Raw genomic sequence first — 20,219 nt, forward strand, 5'->3', positions numbered from 1 at the left:
AGAAAGCAATTATGCTTGATTACTGGGTTTTATGTTCATTTAAACTTAACAAAGCTGCTTAAATGTGCTACCGTAAATGCCTTGGTTATATTATTAAAAAGTGAATGGAAAAGCAAAGTAGTTTTAAGTAGCGTTAAAAAAATACATAATCTAAGTGGTGCGATTAGCTACACTAATTATGTCTGAATAAGAAGTCAGACATGGCCTTTCTATGGCAATAACCTCATTTGACCTATTGGGGTTGAAAGGTTTTGGAATAATATTGTGATTTTACTGGACTGTAAGTGATCATACTTTTTGAACAATATGACCCCATGCAAACAGGATAGGAAACGTTTGTTATTTGCTAACTATTGAAATGACAATATCGATTTGAACTGTTACCTTATCCATATTATTGTGTAACCCAATCTGTGCAGTGCTGCACGGGATGAAACATGCACCACAGCCGCCATATTGGCCAACCCACCAACAGTAAAGGATGTGTGTGCGGGAGAGATGGAGAAGAGAGAGCAGCACAGTGATTAGGATTCCTGTCACATTTGGGCCCTTTTACTGAGCAGGATCAAGGAGGGAGTGAGGAGGAGAAGAGAGAAAGAGGAGAGAAGAGGAAGAGAAGGCAGAGGAGGTATTGATTTAAAGTGGTGCCGGAGAATCACATCACTAATTCTGTGAGTGAGGGCTGGGACAACAGCAGGGGACTGTACACATCTGATTGGAACACCTCTGAGCAACAACCTGTACCCAATCTAAGGCAGGCAATGGCAAAACAAAACTACTGTCCACAGGTAGCAAACCAGAGAATATAATATGGGGTAAAGTTGAAAGTTCTGCATCGTATAATTGCTCCTGTTGGATGATTTATTAATATTAAAACTGCATTATGTAATGTTTCTAGTAGAGCATAATGCCAGTTGATTAGACACAGTATACAATGTCAAACTATCTCTTTATCAGTATTACAATTATTGGCAACTATTTTTTCTTTAGTGTTGTGACAAATTATCACGATACAAAATTTTCAAACACGATAATGATAGTAAGGAATAAGCTCAATACTCAGTACTGACTCCAATACCACAATAATAATAAAAAACACTCAAGATCTCTCAAGATTCTAAAAATATTAAGGAAAGGTTTATTTATGTGAGTGTGACTTTTTTAGTATTGATAAATGCTTAAATAACTATCTCGTTTTGATACAGGAATCGATTAGTATGTGATTATCAATACTTTTGACAACCCTATTGGCTACTCCTACTGTGTGGTACCCCGCCTATCACAAAATATTGTATAGACTCACGTAAGACAAATTAGTATAGGATAAAAACTTTGCTGGTAAAATGCAGAAAATATATAAAGTTAAGCGATGAACGCAGAATGAATGAAGGAGCTTTATTTGTTATCTATTTATGTATGTCATTGTGCAACAAAACTGTAGATTGGAAATCATGCTAGAAAACATGTCTATCCTCACAACTGCCCAGGGAACAAATAAACTTAAGGCACTATTATTTATGATACTAAAACAAACCTTGACATTCACCCACACAGCTGAGACACTAATGCTACACTTTACTTTCATTTCACACATATTGTGTTTGCAACGCTGGCCTCGTACAGTCCAAAACAATATCCTAAATAAATAATAAACTGACACTAAATAGGTATTCAATCATGCATTGAATTGCCCTGTTTTAAAATTAATAAGCAGGTCACATTGACACAATGCAATAAAACAAAAGCGTCAAATTCACTGCTTATATTATCAGGAGTAGGTGATATAACAATTAGCTCTGACATTTAATTCTCCCTCTAAACAAACAATAATATGAAAAACTGAAGAAAAAAACAGTAGAACAATGAGTCATGGGTAGACCAATGTAGGAAGGCGGAAATGCAGCCCTCCCACAGGCGCTAAAACCAAACCTGGAACTGACACAAAACAACACGGTTACCCAACCAGCCCCAGCAATGTGCACTCACCGTCCTCCCTGCACTCTTCGGGGGGCTTCGCCTTCTTAGCCAGCCGAGGGTCTAGCCACGACGTTGTTTTGGTGTTGTGACTAAACAGGGAAAAAAAAAACAACAACAATAAGAGATTAACATGGGGAAAAGATAAATTGCCAATGACCTGAGTAGGGCAGAAACAAGAGGATTTCTAAGGTAAACTCACTGATCATTAATCTGCTAATTAGCCAGCAGCGCTAATTGCCCCTGTGATGGGAGAGGGCAAAAGGTGAGTGTGCATCACTACAGGGAGGAAGTGCCAGGCTAGCAAGTGTGATTAGAAGTATAAGTTATATATCAATTATTCAGCACATAAGCCAGTGCTGTAAAGTTTATGAAGCCGGTGAGACCCAAAGCTTTTAAAGAAGTAACAATAAATCAGCGTGTTTATTTGGAGTAGCTGCAGAGTTTAAGGATCTAAAAAGGCAAATATTTAAAGCTCATGTAAATGTGGTGTATACTCATGCAGCTCACTTGGGGAGACTAGGGTGAGAATGTACTGTAAGATAAAGGTGACAAAGTACAAGGTAGGTACAACTTCAATGTAACTGTTATGTTGCTTAAAATTAAGTAAATGGTGGTACCTTTTCTAATTTAATAAATATTCATACCCATAAGCAAACCTATGAGTACTGTCAGTACTGTTTTGAATAAGAATGTCATATACTGTATGTAGTACTGTTGTCAAATGTATTGAAATCAGATAATAAACCATAGTAAAACTAGTCTAGCAAGTATCAATACTAAAAAAGTCACATCAACCAGACAGAAATGAACCTTTCCCGAATAGCTACAGAATGATATTGAGCTGTATCAGCAACTATTGGACCACATAGACAAGTAAATGCCCATGGACCACTATGGAACCTACCTGGACGACTGGATATAAGACTACATGGTAATATAAAAGAAAGTACTATGTGTTTTTTATTATCGTGGTATCAGAATCTGTAGTGAGTATTGAGTCTCTTAGTATCATGACAACTTTACTATGTCATAGAACTAATCACTCCATACCCAGTCTGTTCTTATTTGTCATTAATGAAGTTTTTATGAACTGTGACACTGAGGTTATTGCACAATGGTTACTATGTAAGCATTCAATTTAAATGTGGCATTTTCAATCAGTAGCTTATATTCAACTATAATAAAAGTGTTTACAGTGGTTCCTATAATTTCACATTGCAGCTAATTCAAGTAGACTATGATGGCTAGTCACTGTGGTGCAATACAAATCAAAAGCTTAGCGATACAGTTAATGAATTACTGTTTAAATTGAAATTCAGTTCCTAACACAATTTGCTCCTGCTGTACTGCATCAGCCACTGTATTGTTGGGCTACAGTAGAAGCAGGTCATTCCCAGGGGGATCAAACAGTGTAGTCACGCCCTGACCTGTAATGTACCACTCTGTGAAAACATGATGTCTGTGTGTACAGTACAACCCTGTCTATTACAGCCATCAACCAGGCACTCTGTGGAGGCAATCTCCCACTTGTCTGAAAGGGGCTCCAGTTCTCAAAGCTCTTATGAACAGAGAAAGATAATATATTATGATGTATATGGTCTAATGAAACATTATAAAAAGGCCATATAGCATCCAATATATCAATGAATTTAAATTGAATTTATGGATTTATAGATTATATCTCTGTAATTGTAGCTGTGTCAATGTGAAAAAGTAGCATACATTAAAATGGCAAATTCCACTATAGCATTAAAAGGTGGTGGATGGGGCAGGGCAATTAAAAAATTTTGATTGAGATTATGATTCAGTAATTTCTAATCGTCAATGATCAGCTTGAGTCTTTTTAACCAAACGTTTGAAAAAGAAATTCATGTTCTTTTTCTTCAGAAAATATATTATGCAAACAGTTTTCATTTGTTTTAAGTAAGACAATTTTTTTCTAAATGTCTAGTAGGTCACAGCCCGGTATTTCCGATTATAGACACCTGGCTGCATGGGCAGTGTTTGAATGTTGCTACTTGCTAAATCAATCACACAGCTCCTCATAGCTCCAGATCAATCTTTTCTTTAGTACTCCAGGTACTAAAGTTTATTAGGAGTTCTATTTGAACTGTGGTTTTAGGCAGAGTTTAGATGTTAAGTCTCACCTTTGATTAAATGGTGCAGTAATGAACCAAAACATAAATCAGGTTTGTAGCATTGCTGTTTTGATGGTAATTGTCCTTCCCCAAACAGTATCATCCTATCTGAGGTTTTGGCACCACCACTTACTCTATGAAGTAGACCTCTCCCTTCTCCGTGTAGGCCATCTCCCAGTTGTCCGGCAGTGGCCCCAGCTCCTCCTCATTGGCATCGGGCACTTTGGCGGGGGACTTGGAGGGCGACTTGGGCTCCTCCTCTCCCTCTGCAGCAGGCTCGGAGCAGGCTGGGAGCTGGCTGGACCCCTCCACTGGCACCTCCCCAGAGGCGTCTGTGCTCTTGTCCTCATGCTCACTGGACTCTGCAGAAAATAAAAAAGAAAAAGAAAACATTTGGCAGTGTTATCCTCACAAAATACCACTCATATGTTGACCTGGATACACAGCACACCCCATGCACAATGAGTCAGAGCCCCAACCCCCCGGAGAGGGCCAGATACACTGTTAAAAAAAAGTCTCAAAATTTGTCATTTTAACATTAATAATAAGGCTGAACAATTTGGCAGAAGGAATTTGACTGCACATTTTCTTTTTTGTCAAAAGATTTGCAATATATGTTTAAAAACTCAAATTTTGTTCAGAGATCACATTGTCACAACTCCAGCAGCTTAAACATTTGAGAGAATTGAAATATAAAATTACAAATCAATACAAGAATGACATACATTTCCAAACAGGAAACAACAGGTATAACAAGTTTTCTTTATAAAATGCAGGATGTTTTGCTCTTTGCAAAGAACACTCTTTTACCTAAATAATTGTTGACTATGCAATTTGATAACAGTGCCAAATCAAATAGCAATTTTGATGCAATTGCAATATATTGCACAGCTCTAATAAAGGTTAGTTTGGACTTATTTCGAAACATACCTGATCTCATTAGATCTCAGAAGCTAAGCAAGACTGGGCCTGGTTAATACTTGGATGGGAGACGACTTGAAAGTCCAGGTGCTATAGTGGGGCATTGTTGTGTCCTTAGGTAAGACACTTCACTCACATTGCCTAGTATGAAAGTAGAGTGTGTGTGAGTGATGGTGGTGGTGGTTGGAGGGGCCGATGGCGCAGATTGGCACATCTCTAAAAGCTCTACACTGTACTAGCGAAGCTTCACACTCTGAGATGATAAGCTACTTCTGTAGCCACAGCTGCCCCTGGGATAGACGGCTAATCGAGTGCGCCATTCCACCACCAGAAATCACTGAGGGCTGTGCAATTAATCAAGTTTTAATCAAGGCTGAGATTAGGTAATTTTAAAAGTCAATGATCAACTTGGGTCTTTTTAATGAAGAGGTCTACAGCCAGTCTTGTGTCAGTAAAAGCATGTGTTTTTTTTATTTATTTTTATTTTTTATTTATTAAATTACCCTTATTAAAAGTCTGTCTCATTTATTAGGGAATTTATATCTCAATATTTTTGCCATATTGCCCAGTCCTAACTGAAACACACTACAGTCATACATTATATAGACCAGGTGGGTCTTGCCTAAGGACACATCAGTATGCACTGGTCCCAGCTGGGATTCTAGTACCTACCTAGATATTTTTTAGGCTTAATTACCTTGAAACCTGATAATACAAACTTCACAAAATTTCACCAAGACTCATTTTCTGTTATTAAGTAATTTTAACTTATGCATATTCCTTTTTCTGCAGTGTAAACTAGAAAGAGATTGAGAACAGTGAGCTGGAAGAGGAAAAAAAAACAGCAATGTCAGAAATGGACAAATACAGAGCGACAGGGTTCAAAGGTCATGAGATGAGTCAAAAACCTGGGGAAAAATTGGACGTGGCGACAAGCAGAAATACATGCAACAGAGGACAGCCAAAAACACGTCGCCACATCACACAACATGACTTTGCCTGTGTCATCTTATAGGCCTAACTTTACTGTCTAAACAGCAATTCTAAAAATACTTCCACGCTTTTATAGTATGTGGAAAAATGTGCAGTCAAAAATAACTAACCAGATGCAATCCAGACAGACAAGAGAAAGGGTGAGCATAACAGCACCACAGAGACATGGAGGTCAGGAGAGTGGGAGAGGGGTAATAATAGAATGCAAAAAGACAAAAAGCCAGAGGACGGAGGGACACAGGACACAGACACAGGAACACTAACTAAAACGAGACTCTGGACGGCCATTATGGAGGAGCCAAGGTGCCCCTGTGGGGTAGGGTAAGGGGAGTGTGTGATGGGGGGGTGAAGCTAGTGCACATTCACACTAGTGGAGTGGATTAATGTGACTGATAATGACAAACCAGGGTGTAGTTAGCACAGACATGGCTCTAAATTACCAGGATGTTAAACAGGTAAAGTGGTCCTTCCGTCATGTCTTTGGGAGGGACACATAAATGGAAAAGTATGTGATGTGTGATTCTATGTGTACTATCACTGCAGTGCTAAAATTACATCTATTTGTATCTGTGTGTCAAGATGAAGTATACAGAATACTAGTTTGTAGCCTGAATGTATGCCACTTAAATGATTAGGTGATTCAGTTTAAGACAGGTCTTAATAAAAGTACAAATGGCAAGAAAAAGTAGGCATGCAATGAAAACAAAAAAATAAAGATAAAGATAGTCTATTTACAAGAAATGCCTTAATATAGCATGAGAAGAGACTTTCATAATGAACAAATAGTTTATAAAGAAAGATTCACACTTAGTAACTAATTAAAGAGCCTGTACAACATTTTGTTCCCATGTATTTGAGCAAAATTCATTTTGTCCCTGTACAGATAAATTGTATAAGCAGCTCTCGAGGTCAAAATAAGACAGCTGTGTTCTGTCTGAACATAATTATAAAGCTTTTATTGTCCTATAATCAGGAAGTGTATGTTAGCATGCTAACTGTTGCTAACTTTAACATCATTGTAAACTCTTATCTTGTATAGTTGTGAAAATCATTTAGAAAATTATAACTTGCAATAATTAGGATGATTGGAATACATAACGTAAGTGAGGAATAACTTAAGATCACTACAAACACAGATTTAAAATAAATTAGTTTAAAGATCGTAAAAATCAGATACAGTGCCTTTAAGGGGTCTGGGTATTGATGAAGTAGTTACTAAGTCTGAACAAATCTCTATTTGTTCATGAATTAAATCTTTGTTCATGCTTTGTTCAGATTATTATATGTGTAGTACTTATTAAGAGTCACATAAGTAGATGTGATTCAGTGATATATTACTGAACCATGTATCAATCAGAACAGAACCTATTTTGTTCAGCTAACATAACAATTCCCATCCACAAACCTCTTTTTAACAGTTATCTTTCTTCATTATGATATTTGGTCACTAGCATCTATCCCAATGATGAAGAGTGAATACAGAATCACTGCACTTTTATGTGTCAGATTTATCTCTACTTCCAAGAATAATCAAAACAACCATTACTCCGACTCCTGCGTGTTTCCCAGCTTTACTCAATCACTCTGAGGAGGAGACTGCATTAAATGATCGCACATGGATATCTTTACAGCAACGTTCAGTCTTTACACTTCAAATAATGTAGAAGAATAAACTGTCAAGACAGGGCTGGTGTTGTGTCTCATTTAGTAGATGGAAATGTGGAGTAAAAACATCACAAGAGGATATTGATGCTACGCTCTCATATACCTGCAGTGAGACACTCTGTTTCCATAGAAATACTCCAGTCATTAGTTACAGCTAACATCTGCTCTGGCATGTTCTTAGTGGGAGCTTCTGTGTTTCTCTTGAGCATGAAGTAGTAATTCAACCGATGTGTGTAATTTATCTTGCTCAGAAAGGTCTATACTTTGTGAAGAGTGCTGGTTTCAAAATCTTTTTCATTCCAAAAAAAAAACATGCAATATGCAAGATCTTACAGAATTTTTAAATGATTTTTTTAAGGTACAGTATGTCAAATGTGAGTACTGGTAGAATTGTCTATAATAATAAGGAGACAATGAAAAGTTTGAAATAACGCTAATCAGAAATGGTATTCTTCAAATAGAAAAAAAAAGTTTGGAGTGAAATTTGTGTTCTGTTATGGTTATAGTCCATTCACTTTTGTGTTTGTACTTAAATCTTAACCAAAACCTTTACAAAAACCTTTTAGCACATTTCTATTGGATTATGAAAAAGATGATCTGATTATTGTTAATTTGATAATAATAATAATAATAATAATAATAATAATAATAATAATAATAATAATAATAATAATAATAATAAAATATATAATAAATAAATAAAATAATAATAAAAATGGTCTATTTGTTTTAACAAATATACACTCTTTCTTACCTTGTAAACTTATCAAGCACAAGCACCCTTCTAATTACCACCACCTCCAATTAGATGGGTTATTGTTGAGCCTGATATAGACACATTCATATGCATAAAAACATATTTGTTTGATCAAATCACAAATTCTGCAGTAACTCTCTTGTAATAACAGAATACTTAAAATAAGTCTAGTTCTAATAATATCCTGACGGGTCTATATTTATCTACTTGTCTGTTCAAATTTTTCTGTCTGTTTTGGTGTGTTAAACTTAAGAGTGGGTGATACTAACATCAGAAGTTTGTGGAAATTCTCTCAATAACAATATTTATCAGAAACAAGCTAAAGGTACCAGAAGATGTTTGGTTGTGGTTCAACTAGGGCTGCAAATAATTATTTTAGTAGTCGCCACTCATCAGTAATGATTTTTGATGAGTCGATAAAAATTGTAGACATCAACGTTCAGCGTTGTTTTGAAAGGTTACATGGTTATTATTTCTATTTTTGTTCATGTTGCAAAATGTTTTGTTAAAATAGACATTTTAATTAATATTTCCTTTCATAATAATTATTACTTATCTTGTAGACAATATGCCACCTTCCTCTATACCCATTTTGTGTGTACTTTTTGACCTATCCCTATGGCTTACCTGGAGTGATGGCCACCCCGTTGCCATTGACGACCGGACTCTCCTCCTCTTCCTCCTCGGGCGGCTCTAGGCTGGCGCGCTGCTCCATGTTGCTGACGGACTGGTTCCTCTTCCTCTTGCCCTGGGCACTGGGCCGGGCTCCGGGTAACAGGGCCTCACTCACATTCAGGGGAGGGGCCGCGGGGGAAGGCTCTGCTGGAGGTTTGGGCGTCCCGTAGAAGTTATCTGAAGGGACGAGACAGAGGGAGCAGAGTATATAAAGGTTAGAGCTGTGTGTTTTAGTGGGAGGGGGTACAGGGATGTGAGGTGCCTGGATATGGCCAAAAATGTTATCACTATACAAAATAGAACATTTTCAATAATGATATAATTGACAATATGCCTGTGAAATGGTGGCCTTTATAATATTTGTACTGACTTAAAAATACACAAAAGTTATGCTGTACAAGATAGAAGTAGCAATTGTAAGAATATTCAACTTTAAAGGTACACTACGTAACCTTTTGCTAAAGCTACTAAGAATAAAAGCAAGGTTTTTACTTTGAAACAGTAAGTCTGATAATGAAACTCATGGTCTGCTCTTCTCCTTTGTTTATGTCTAAATGCACAAACATGCTATTCTGCTGACACATAAGACATCTACTGAGGCTATAATGTAAACAGAAAGCTGTCATATTATAACTTCTTCTTCTTATTTTTTACTACATCTCATCATCACTCACTAATTCTATGACGGTATAAGCAGGGACGAAGAGTGTCTCACAAAATCACCAAACATTGCAGAACGAACACTGGCAGAATAAACATGTCTCTGAGGGACAAGAGTCTGTCCTTTTTAAAACAAATGACTGTTTTGGAAGTAGAAGAAAACTTTGCTGCGTAATGATGCAGCAGGCACACTTTGAGATACACAGTAGAGGCATCAGGTATGTTTCAGAGAGTCTCCAAATGTTTGTTTAAGTGGCACATGCACAGGTAATTGGCCATTATGTTCAATCATGAAGTTAAGCTGCTCGGGAAGATTAATTTGATTAAGTGTACATGATAACAAGTGCCTACACATTTGGGCCATGTACCATTTCTATTACAGAAGGCTTTATTAATTTTTCTATGCTGTGTTGAACATCACATATACACCCACAAACATAAGTGTTTCTTGACATTACAAACAAACATGAGCACTTATCTTCAGTGTGCCCACATAATGTGCCACCATTGTGTCACCGTAGTGTCCCACTATATACTTTAGTGTATTACAATCTCCTTATAGCACTTTTAATGAGTACACATCATGAAGAGTCTACTGTAGTAGTACAAGGTGGTAGCACGGTGGCTAAGTGGCTAGCACTCATTCTTTAAAGCAAGATACTTTCAGGTTAGACTCCTGGACCAGCCACGGCCTACCTGTGCAGAGCCTGCATGTTTCTCCCTATGTCTAAATGCATTTTCTTTGGGCACTATGGTTTCTCCCATCCGTCCAAAACATACACAATTTAGGTAAAATCCTCCAGCTTAGTCTTGGCCAAGCCAAGCACAAGATCTGAAGACAGGTCTCTAAGCACAGTACTGCTGCTGCTCAATGCTCCTGACAGGGTGCCCCAGAGGCAGAATGAATTTCCCTCATGAGGAATAATGATAGTATGTATTACCTTATCACGTGTCTACCCCAAGGCAGCTGTGGCAACAAAAATATCGAACCACTACCAAGTGAGGGGAGTGAATGAATAATCCAATGCAATGTGCTTTTAGTATCTACTATCTAGTATGAAAAAAACTTTACATTAACAACACTCTCAATACAGCCTATACCTCACCTCATAGTTCAGGAATAGGCATATTACACCATATAGTTTATTGTACAAACAGGTATTTGGTGACAAAAGAGATTTTTACATTTTACTGGGCATTTTGTTGTAGGAGAAAAGCATAAGAAAGCAACTGTCAGGGACAGACATTGTTGGATAAGAGCCTACGGCGCCATAGCAAATCAACACTTTATAGTGAATGCAAATGAGATTCTGAAATGAACAAGTGTCATGCAGTGAAGGAGTATGGACAATAAACACACACACACTTCTTACTCAATTCTCACTAAACAGGATTGGCTAAATGTGTGAATGAATCAGAAATACTATGGTTTGATTAGGAAACAACATTATGATATGGCTAAAAGCTGTCTATTTTGCATAACATGTCTCTTCTGAATAATTAGTATTATTCCACCAGCCGCACTCCATGGCTCTCTGGTGTGAGCTATAATCTGCTCCTTCACTGAGCTTGTATATATCTGGAGGAACACCACCTCAAGTCATGCCTGCCTCATGTGTGCCTCTGCTGGCTGCTGTCAGCCATGTGCAGATGGGAGCGTGTGCTTCATTTGCCCATAGCCTTTTTTTTTTTAGCTGTGTCCTCAAAGACTGCGCGTTTGCATGTTCTGCTTATATCTTTCCACTTGCTTACAGTGGATGTTTCCCTCAGCACAGCGCTCTTATGCCCACTGGGGGAAGCTGTCTCGTTCTGGGTGGCTGAGCCTAAGGTACTGCAACTCCATTTGCACTACACATTCATGCAAAAAATCCCTAGAATAACTAATAAATAGATGACAAAATGGGAAAATGGTGACTAATTGCTAAAATATATTCAAAATTTGTATTTGCTGTAAAGTCTGTTTGTAGTAGATACTATCTTTTAATGATCCAGCACAATCCAGCAGTTTCAGTATCGACATGGATATCAATACTTTGACTTTAAGTAACTTGATATTAATCAATACCAATATCGAGATTTTGTATGGAAAACATAATTACATGTTGTACAGTTTTCAATTCAGACAGTTTTTTGTGTTTCCTGAAAAATGTGAAAAAATGACATACGCTATTATTTCAGGAGGGGTAGATATAAAACAACTCTATATGGAATATCTTTGGAACATAGATTTCCTCCCTCTTATTGTACAGCCTTGTAAAAGACTATTCTGAAATACAATCATGTCAGTTTATAATCCCTTTGCTACTACCGTATGCTGTTATGTGTAAATAAAAGGTAGATGTTGAACGCAGAAGTGAACTCAGATGCCTCCAGGCCAAACCACAAGTGTTCAGCATTACTGTAACATTCTATTTGAACAGCCGTGTGAAGCATGAGGGAGGGCTCGGGCGGTAGGTCTCCCAGCATGCAATATAGCAAATGCATCTCCTCAGGTCATTCTTAAACTTTCACTGAAAGATGCACGTTGCGGTTTAACCATCAGAGTCAAGATCACACCATCTGGGACCAATAGAAGGCTACCTGCTATAAGTAGAAATGTAGACCATGAGAGATACAATGTTTCAGTCTGAATGCAGCTGCATTGTGGAATATATGAATGGTACACCTACAGCTTTTCGGTCTTCCTGCAGGTCAAATGCTACTGTTACTGTTTCTGGAATTATATCTGAAGATACCAGTGACCAAAATAACCTAATCAGTAAATCATTATGTTATGGATAAGGGGTAAGTCAATAGCTATGAGATTTTTAATTAATTAAAATTAATTAATTAACATGGGACACAAGAAATATCAAATTAGGCCTAAATCAAAGTGAAAGCGAATATGAATACAAAATGATATTGTGGGGACAAATGTCCCTCTTTAGTTCCTTCTCTGATTTTGATCTGACAATGTCTCTGATTGGATGGAAAAAGATTGTTTCTGGCAGTTGCTTCATTGGTTCTCAGCCAACAAAATGCCTTTTAAATGTAGGCAATATCAGTCAATCTCATTTGACACAAATAGCTACTTTTACAATATACCATATGGAATGAATCCTGATCTAGAAAAGATAAAAGTCAAGTACAGTTCCTACAGTACACAAATAATAACAACTCGCGATATGGGTGATCCTGTAGATTAGTGTATTGTAGCTATAAATAAAAGAAAAAAATTATGTACTAACCTTTGCAAAGTAATTGTTCCAGTATTTGAATGAAGACCTTGGGTCTTAAAGTATCCTAACTAGATAATTTCATTTAAACCTAGAAGCCAATAAAATGACGTACAAGGCACTGTCCTATGCTATAAAGATAGAAATATATATTGACATTGATGACTGATTTGTAAAGATTCATTATAAAAATCAAAATGATAAGCATCTTGCCAACATTTTCCATTTGTAATCTGAAGTAATAAGGCTATAGTCGACTAAGTAAAATATTGGCCAAGATACGCTCTGTGCATCAATTATCTAACTAAAGTGGCCTTGTCACAAGCTTTTAAAACTGCTTAGTATCTCTATGATCTGACCATGCATTTGACCCGAACAGAACTCACAAGATGCATCTACAGAAGTATTAGTTAAAAGGTTGATTAAATGCACTATTTACACCCACAGCTCTAGCTAAGTTACCCCATGTCTTCTCCTTTCTGCTGTAGTCCATATAAATCCTTATATTCCCCCCAAAATAATGTGGTTGACTAATAAAAATGCTGGTCAACCAAGACTACATTGACTAAATAATTAAAGGCCTATAGCCCTAGTAAGTAAGTCACCCCTCGAGGCCTACTGAAATCACGAATTGATCAAACTAAGACTAAATAAAGCAGATTGTGTTTAAAAATACCCAAACTAGCTTGTGTGAAATTCGTGCTCTCGTTCTGTTTTCCCCGAGCACCTGTCTGGTAGATGCACAACACTATTCTCATGTCTCTCACCTTCATACGTTCCACTCTCTAGCAGGGCCCCACTTTGCTCCAGTTCCATAAACCGCTCGACGCTCACAAAGTTGTAGTCCACCCCCGGCACTTCCCCTTCTTTAGGCTGCCGTGTTGTACCTGCAGAAAGAAGAGGAAAGAAGAGGAGAGGTCAAGTCAGAGCTAAATAGGGCACTTGAGAAAGAAAGAGGAGGAAGTTGATTTAAAGGGTAGCGGATCTGGAGATACAAAGTGTTTTTCAGGAGAAGAAGTGGGAGGAGGACAGAAATGCTGGAGGAGAGAGGAGGCCCGGAGACTAGTCATCGCCTGTGACAGCCAAGTTTATTCAAAAATTAGAAGTGAATTGCAGAAGGAAATATAAGCTAATTTAGGTTGTGCTACACGTGTTCTATGAGTTTGAAATGTAAGACCAGGAAGATTGTATTTTCAAACTCGTTCCTATTAGGGTTTAATCAGTTTGATAATGTTGATTATTCAGGTAACAATATAATCCCATGAGCTAAAAGAATATAAATGTGAGGCCCTGTGTGAATGGCTAGCACTTACGCCTCACAGCAAGAAGGTTTGATTCCCCGTAGTCTTTCTGTGTGGAGTTTGCAAGTTTCTCTCTCTGTCTAGGTGGGTTTCCTTCAGTTTTTGGTCATCAACCCAAATAATGCACAATAGTTAAAAATCATCCAGCTAAGTTAGTTTTGACCAAGAGTAGCTCAAGATCTAGAGAAGGGTCCCCAAGCGTTGTGCTGTGTGTCCACTTCTCCTGACAGGATGCCTCAGCGGCATTGAAAAAATGGGTCAAAGTAAATGCAGAGAAGAAATTTCACCAATGGGACTATAAAGGGTAAGCTTAGAATGAAAGTGAATTAAGAATTTTATTGTTGTTTGGTCAAGGTGTCAATAATTGTGAATATTTGTGATGTTGCATGGCACAATAACTGTAAAAAGAAATGTTTGATACTGTCAAACCTCCAGTCACTTGTTTTCTATGTTTTTCTTACCCCTCACTGTCAATACATCTGTGAGTCACAACCCCTCTTTGTTCCATCTCCACTGCAGCAGCGGAACCACCAGCCACCTCAACTCCTATGCCTTAACAATACTTTGACAAGAATGTGGGAACAATGTCAAAACAATAAAACAATACATCTAAGCATCCACGTGTGTTCAATACAGACTTCCTGAGGTGTAATCAAAATCACAGAGAGAGGCATGTCATTCAAATTTTACTTTTTTTCCATAGAGGCCAACAAACAAAATTGCACTTTTAAATAATTGAATACTTCGGTGAATATCTATCCTTGACTTTACAGAAATCTGTTTATTCCCTATCATTTGTTAATAGCACATAAAGAAGTATTACAATTTGTGCACCTATATAATAATGATGAGACCAACAAAAGGGTGTGAAATGTGGAAAATAGCTGTCACAGAGCCTACAATCCAATGCAGAGCTTAGTGCGTTAATGAGAGAATCGATATGCCCCTTTTCCCTACCATAATTCAGAACTCCTTACACTGCAAACAATGGAGGACCGATTGGATTATTGTTGAAACAGCAGGAATGCACCAGGCACATATCACCACGCAGCAATTACAGCCTTTCTTTGAGATCTCCATCAGAGGGGCAGTGCCAAGGGGGAGGATAGGGGGAAGACGGGGGGAGAGGTGGGAGGACGTAGGTGTAGGAAGTTTAATGAGGTGCCATAGTTGTGTCTGCGTTGGCAGGTAGACCATAAACTTTAGCACAGGGAATAGTAAAGTAGTGTACTGCAAACTATAGTGATCTCCCTGATGAAGTTAAGTCTGGTAAGTTAAGTCTGGTTATTTTCAGTGTTCAGATTTTTATGTTAACATCATATTAGCATTTAGTCAACCTCTATTTTAAAGTTTTGCCATTGCCAGTAGAAGACACCTAAACCAAGCTTTAAAAGCAAATTGAAAGTGTGACACAAGAGCACCATACCATATAATTTTTTTGTTACGTGAATTAATTTGTTAGGAAAGTCTTCAGTCGACTGATCATAATAATTTTAATAAGTTTGTTTTACGATGAAGAACTGTCTTGAAAAAAGAATAGTTAACTGCATCCATGCTATCCATTCAAATTGCGATTTCTATTTGATTACAATTCATCTTATAGTCCTACTTGACATAATAAAATGCACATTTATAAAGCACTTTTGTACTTCCAATGGGCACTAAACTGCTTTACATCACCCACTCACACACATATTCACACACCAGGGTCTTCCCAACAACATATTCGCTGATGGGAGCTGGGATCAGACCTGCATCCTATGGGTCAAAGGACATCTCCTCAAACTGAGTCATTATTAGGCCTGTCACAATAACAAATTTTGAAGCATGATATATTGGTAGAGATATACTGTGATAAATGATTATATTGAAACAACATTACGCCACTGACACAATAACAATAATGCAAGATCATCTCAGTAAACAATTTTTAAATAGACATCATTAAAAGGCATGAGATGCAACAGATAAATAGCTGAATGAAGCAATAATTTGCCATAGAAGCGACTCACTCAACTGTCTACAGCACAAATCTGATTTATTACAACAAAAATTCTCTCTCCAATTTTGCAAAGTAAAAGAACCCTGGTTAAATACTGAGCCCCAAAATATATTGTTCCAGCTTTTATATATTGAACGATAAATCGATATAGTATTTATCAAGACAGGCCTAGTCATTGTTCCGAAATTAATTGTTGTTTTTCTTAATAGAATCTGCAATGTCATATATCAAAATGTCCACAGGCTATCATGAATTAGTAATACAAAGACAAGAAAACTACTACCTGAAAGGGCTATTTTACTACCTCGATAGCATTCTCTGAGGCTATTATCGGATCTAAAAACAGCCTTTGTGCCTTCAATGTCGGGCAACAGCGCTGTGACCGTAATTGTGGAGTGCGTTGTGGGGAAATTAGACCAGCGGGGGGCAGATGTGCAACTGACAAACCTGATGACATTCTCAGACTCTGGAGCTCCAATTCTCTTAAGAGATCTAATCACTGCATCTCCACTGATCCTGTGTCACTAGACTGTTTGTGCACTCTACTGATGAACCTGGAGTCTGTAGCAGCAGGGCAGAGGTGGTGAGTAATAGATGATTAAGCACAACCTCATAATAACACAAAGGCAGGAGGAGGTCTTCAGGGTGTATAGTAATGTACTGTCAAATAGGTTACATTCACATCACAGCCTTCGAGAATACCTATAGTTTAAAATTGAGCTTGAGGGCAGTTTAGGTTTGTCTGGTGGAAGTTGCTGTTTAACTGTCTGATTTAAAGGGGTACTATGTAACTTTTTGGTTGGGGTTTGTTGGTTTTGTTTCTATGGATTGCTCTACCTGGAATGTTCCACAGTGTGACATTAAACAGCTCTATTTTACATTTAATAAATTACAGGTTTTATAGCCCAAAAATACAAAAAAATAATAAAAAATAAACAGCATTCTGACTGGGAGTGGGGTTGCCTCTCCACAGATCTAACCTATAATTTGGTCTGGTTTTTCAATACCATACTGTGAAACATTCCAGTCAAAGCAATAACATCTCCATGGAGAAAAGCATTTGATGTCGGTCCCATATTTTTTTCAAAACACAAAATCTCCCATAGAGGTAGAGAACATGTAAAAAAAACACATGTACTGAATCAAACCTCAGACCTTTTAAAAATGAGACTTAGGGGATGTTATTTTTCCACCCATAATTTCATTAGCTACAGAACATTTTTCACTGCATTCTTTTGTGTATAATGGTGGTATAAAATGATAATGTAATAAGCTGAAAAAATAATGATGAAATATTACATGGAATAATTTCTGGCTTTTAGTTCTATTAATTAATTTGTACGATTTTTACACCAGAGGCCCTTCCAGTCTTAATTCATACTGAGAATAACAATGTGAGTCAAATGTCAAGTGGTTGAAAAGGTTTTAAAGCTACTCAACCACCCTTTTTTTATTTGACTTTTACATTATAAATACAGGGAAAGTCATGGTAAGTCAAGTTCAGGGTAAAACCCCTTCTCTTAAGGGCAGTATAAATTCTAGCTCCTCAGACCAGCAACTTTAGATTGATAATGGTTTCCAAAAGGCAGCTGAAATGTCTCGATTTCAAAAACATTGTTCAGGTGACTATCATTGAAGCCTTAACCTTCATATAAGGCATTGGACTACTCTTCAGCGAATGAGAGATTACAGTGACAATGTGGGTGAAGTGTCTTGCTAAGTGGCACAACAGTATGGAATAACTCGAGTCTAACTGAATTTAACACATTTGATAAATAGCAGACTGTTATATTAACTCTGACAAGCTAACATCACTTGCAAGTAATTCCATCACGCTAAACCCTTATCTGTATGTTTTATACTAGTGAGTTGATTTTGGAATGGAGCCCCCTGTGGAGCCCATAATCACATGTGCAGCAGATCAGAGCCCTGTGGGACCCCCTCCAGAGCTCCACAGGTGTGAGATTATCTCTATCGCTAATCTGCAAGCCACAGACTATAGACATATCCATCCACTATTCTGCTTTGGACTTCACTTAACATTACTTTAATGTAATGATTTTTCTCTTATTTTTATTAATTGTACGTTGTGGAGAAGTGAGTTATATCAAGTTGAAATTCTGATTTTGAGAAACAAGAAATGTTAAGAAAAAACAAGAACATAAGGACAGAAATGTAATTTTCTTATCGCAAAAATAGTATCTGATTGAGACTTAAAAAGGTAATGGTCTTCTTAATGATCTTCTTAACCCAGGAATGTGCGTCAGATTTACTGCATCCTACACTAAATGCCAGTGTCACTCAAGTAAAGATTTGTCTTCCAAGAACAGATCTACAACAAGTTTAAAACAGTTCTATTCCTGTATTAAATTAGGGCAATGATTATAACTAACTACTAACATTGCTACAGTAGTAGCTATGTTGCTACATTTAGGAACAATGTTGCTACAGTAGTAGCAATGGGATGAACATATGTCTAAAACTGACAAAAAAGTACAGACTAAACCAGATTTTTTCATGTCAAACCATGGACGATTGGGGACCTTGAGTCAATTTTAAAAGAAATACATGTGCAGGTTGTTTTCTGGCTCAAACAGCATTCTTTCACAGGATCTAATACATTTAATACCGCCAACCTTGTCCTGTGAATCACCACCTCTGACTCAACATACATCATTATGTTCTACTGTTCCTCAACTATATTCTGATTCTGTTCCTCTCTCAGCTGCAATTAAATGAACACACTTGAAATGTATAAATTTTCACGATATGCATCTCACATTGCAATACTTACTGCGACATTTTGTGAAGGCTTACAAAAAAGTGAATATGCAACTTTTTAAAAGCATTGGAAAAGCCTTTGGTACTGTCATAATATGAAGAATTAAGATTTAAAAGTGCTTAATAACACTCATTTCTTCCAGTAGTCTGTAGTGCACTGTCAACAAAAAGGATCATGGTCTATGTAGTTCCCTCTGTTTTGCAGCACCATGGCAAGGCAAGGCAAGGCAAGTTTATTTGTATAGCACAATTTGTTCACAAAGTAATTCCAAGTGCTTTACTGAATAAGAAAGACATTAAGACATTAACATTAATTCAATATATTGTGATGGCCCACGATATTACTGTAAGACTTGACAATACAATATCACAATATCTGACAACATTTAGGAACAAAATCTCAGCTAACAGTGGTGATGGTGGCAACGAAGAGGAGGAGATGGAGAGGCTGAGGAAGCAGAGGATTCTGCTGCTGTGGGGGAGATGAGAGTATGAAAGGCATAGGTGGTGATTAGTTAAAGTGGAAAAGCAGATGGTTGTGATTAGCTGATATTAACAGAGAGGCAATAGAAGGTTAAAAAAAAAAAAAAAAAAAAAAAAGCAATCTTCCTGTTTGAGTTGACACTATCTGTATTGGAATAATTGGATTCTCATGATCTTTGGCACCTAAAATGGCAGTACAATTGAAAATCTGCTCTTTGGAAAACATTAAAATAATGCTTCTAAAAGCTGCGGTGTCAAAATATGTGACAAAATCAGTGGCAGTGACAAGCTGTATTCACTTAATCCTCAAATTCTGGAGCAAATGCAGCCGCTGTCCCTGCACTGGGCAAGGCTATTGATTGTTGAGATCAGACTGAAATTATTCTGCTGCCCACACCAGGGTAGGCTGTGCATACTGATGGTCTGGTCTGCTCCCACTGCTTCCTACTCTGGACGACCACAGGAAACCAATCACAAAAAAAATAATCATTGTACAAAAATTAGAGGTAATTGGCTAACTGGCTCAGAGATTTGCAGATAGTCAGATTTTCTTTCACTTCACAATTTTCAAAGTGCTTTAGAGAATTATCCATTTAACTCCCTCACTGTGCGCTCTCCTGGTTCCCCATTAGCATGCTTTAAACACAAGTG

General features: G+C 37.4%; 1 protein-coding gene across 8 annotated transcripts in view; it reads right to left on the minus strand.

Annotated features, from left to right (window-relative positions):
- Positions 1-20,219, minus strand: part of LOC110166823 (membrane-associated guanylate kinase, WW and PDZ domain-containing protein 2-like) — a 97,832-nt gene that overhangs the window by 34,776 nt on the left and 42,837 nt on the right. For all 8 annotated transcript variants that reach the window (XM_055155252.1, XM_020932132.2, XM_055155248.1 and 5 more), the window contains exons 3-6: positions 13,769-13,888; positions 9,079-9,303; positions 4,249-4,477; positions 1,987-2,066 (exon numbers count right to left, since the gene is read on the minus strand). In XM_055155252.1, coding sequence (XP_055011227.1) covers positions 1,987-2,066; positions 4,249-4,477; positions 9,079-9,303; positions 13,769-13,888 — 654 coding nt within the window. The remainder of the gene's footprint in view (positions 1-1,986; positions 2,067-4,248; positions 4,478-9,078; positions 9,304-13,768; positions 13,889-20,219) is intronic.

This window comes from Boleophthalmus pectinirostris, unplaced genomic scaffold, assembly GCF_026225935.1.
Source record: "Boleophthalmus pectinirostris isolate CB_2022bp ecotype Guang Dong unplaced genomic scaffold, ASM2622593v1 HiC_scaffold_2, whole genome shotgun sequence".
Lineage (NCBI taxonomy): Eukaryota > Metazoa > Chordata > Actinopteri > Gobiiformes > Gobiidae > Boleophthalmus > Boleophthalmus pectinirostris.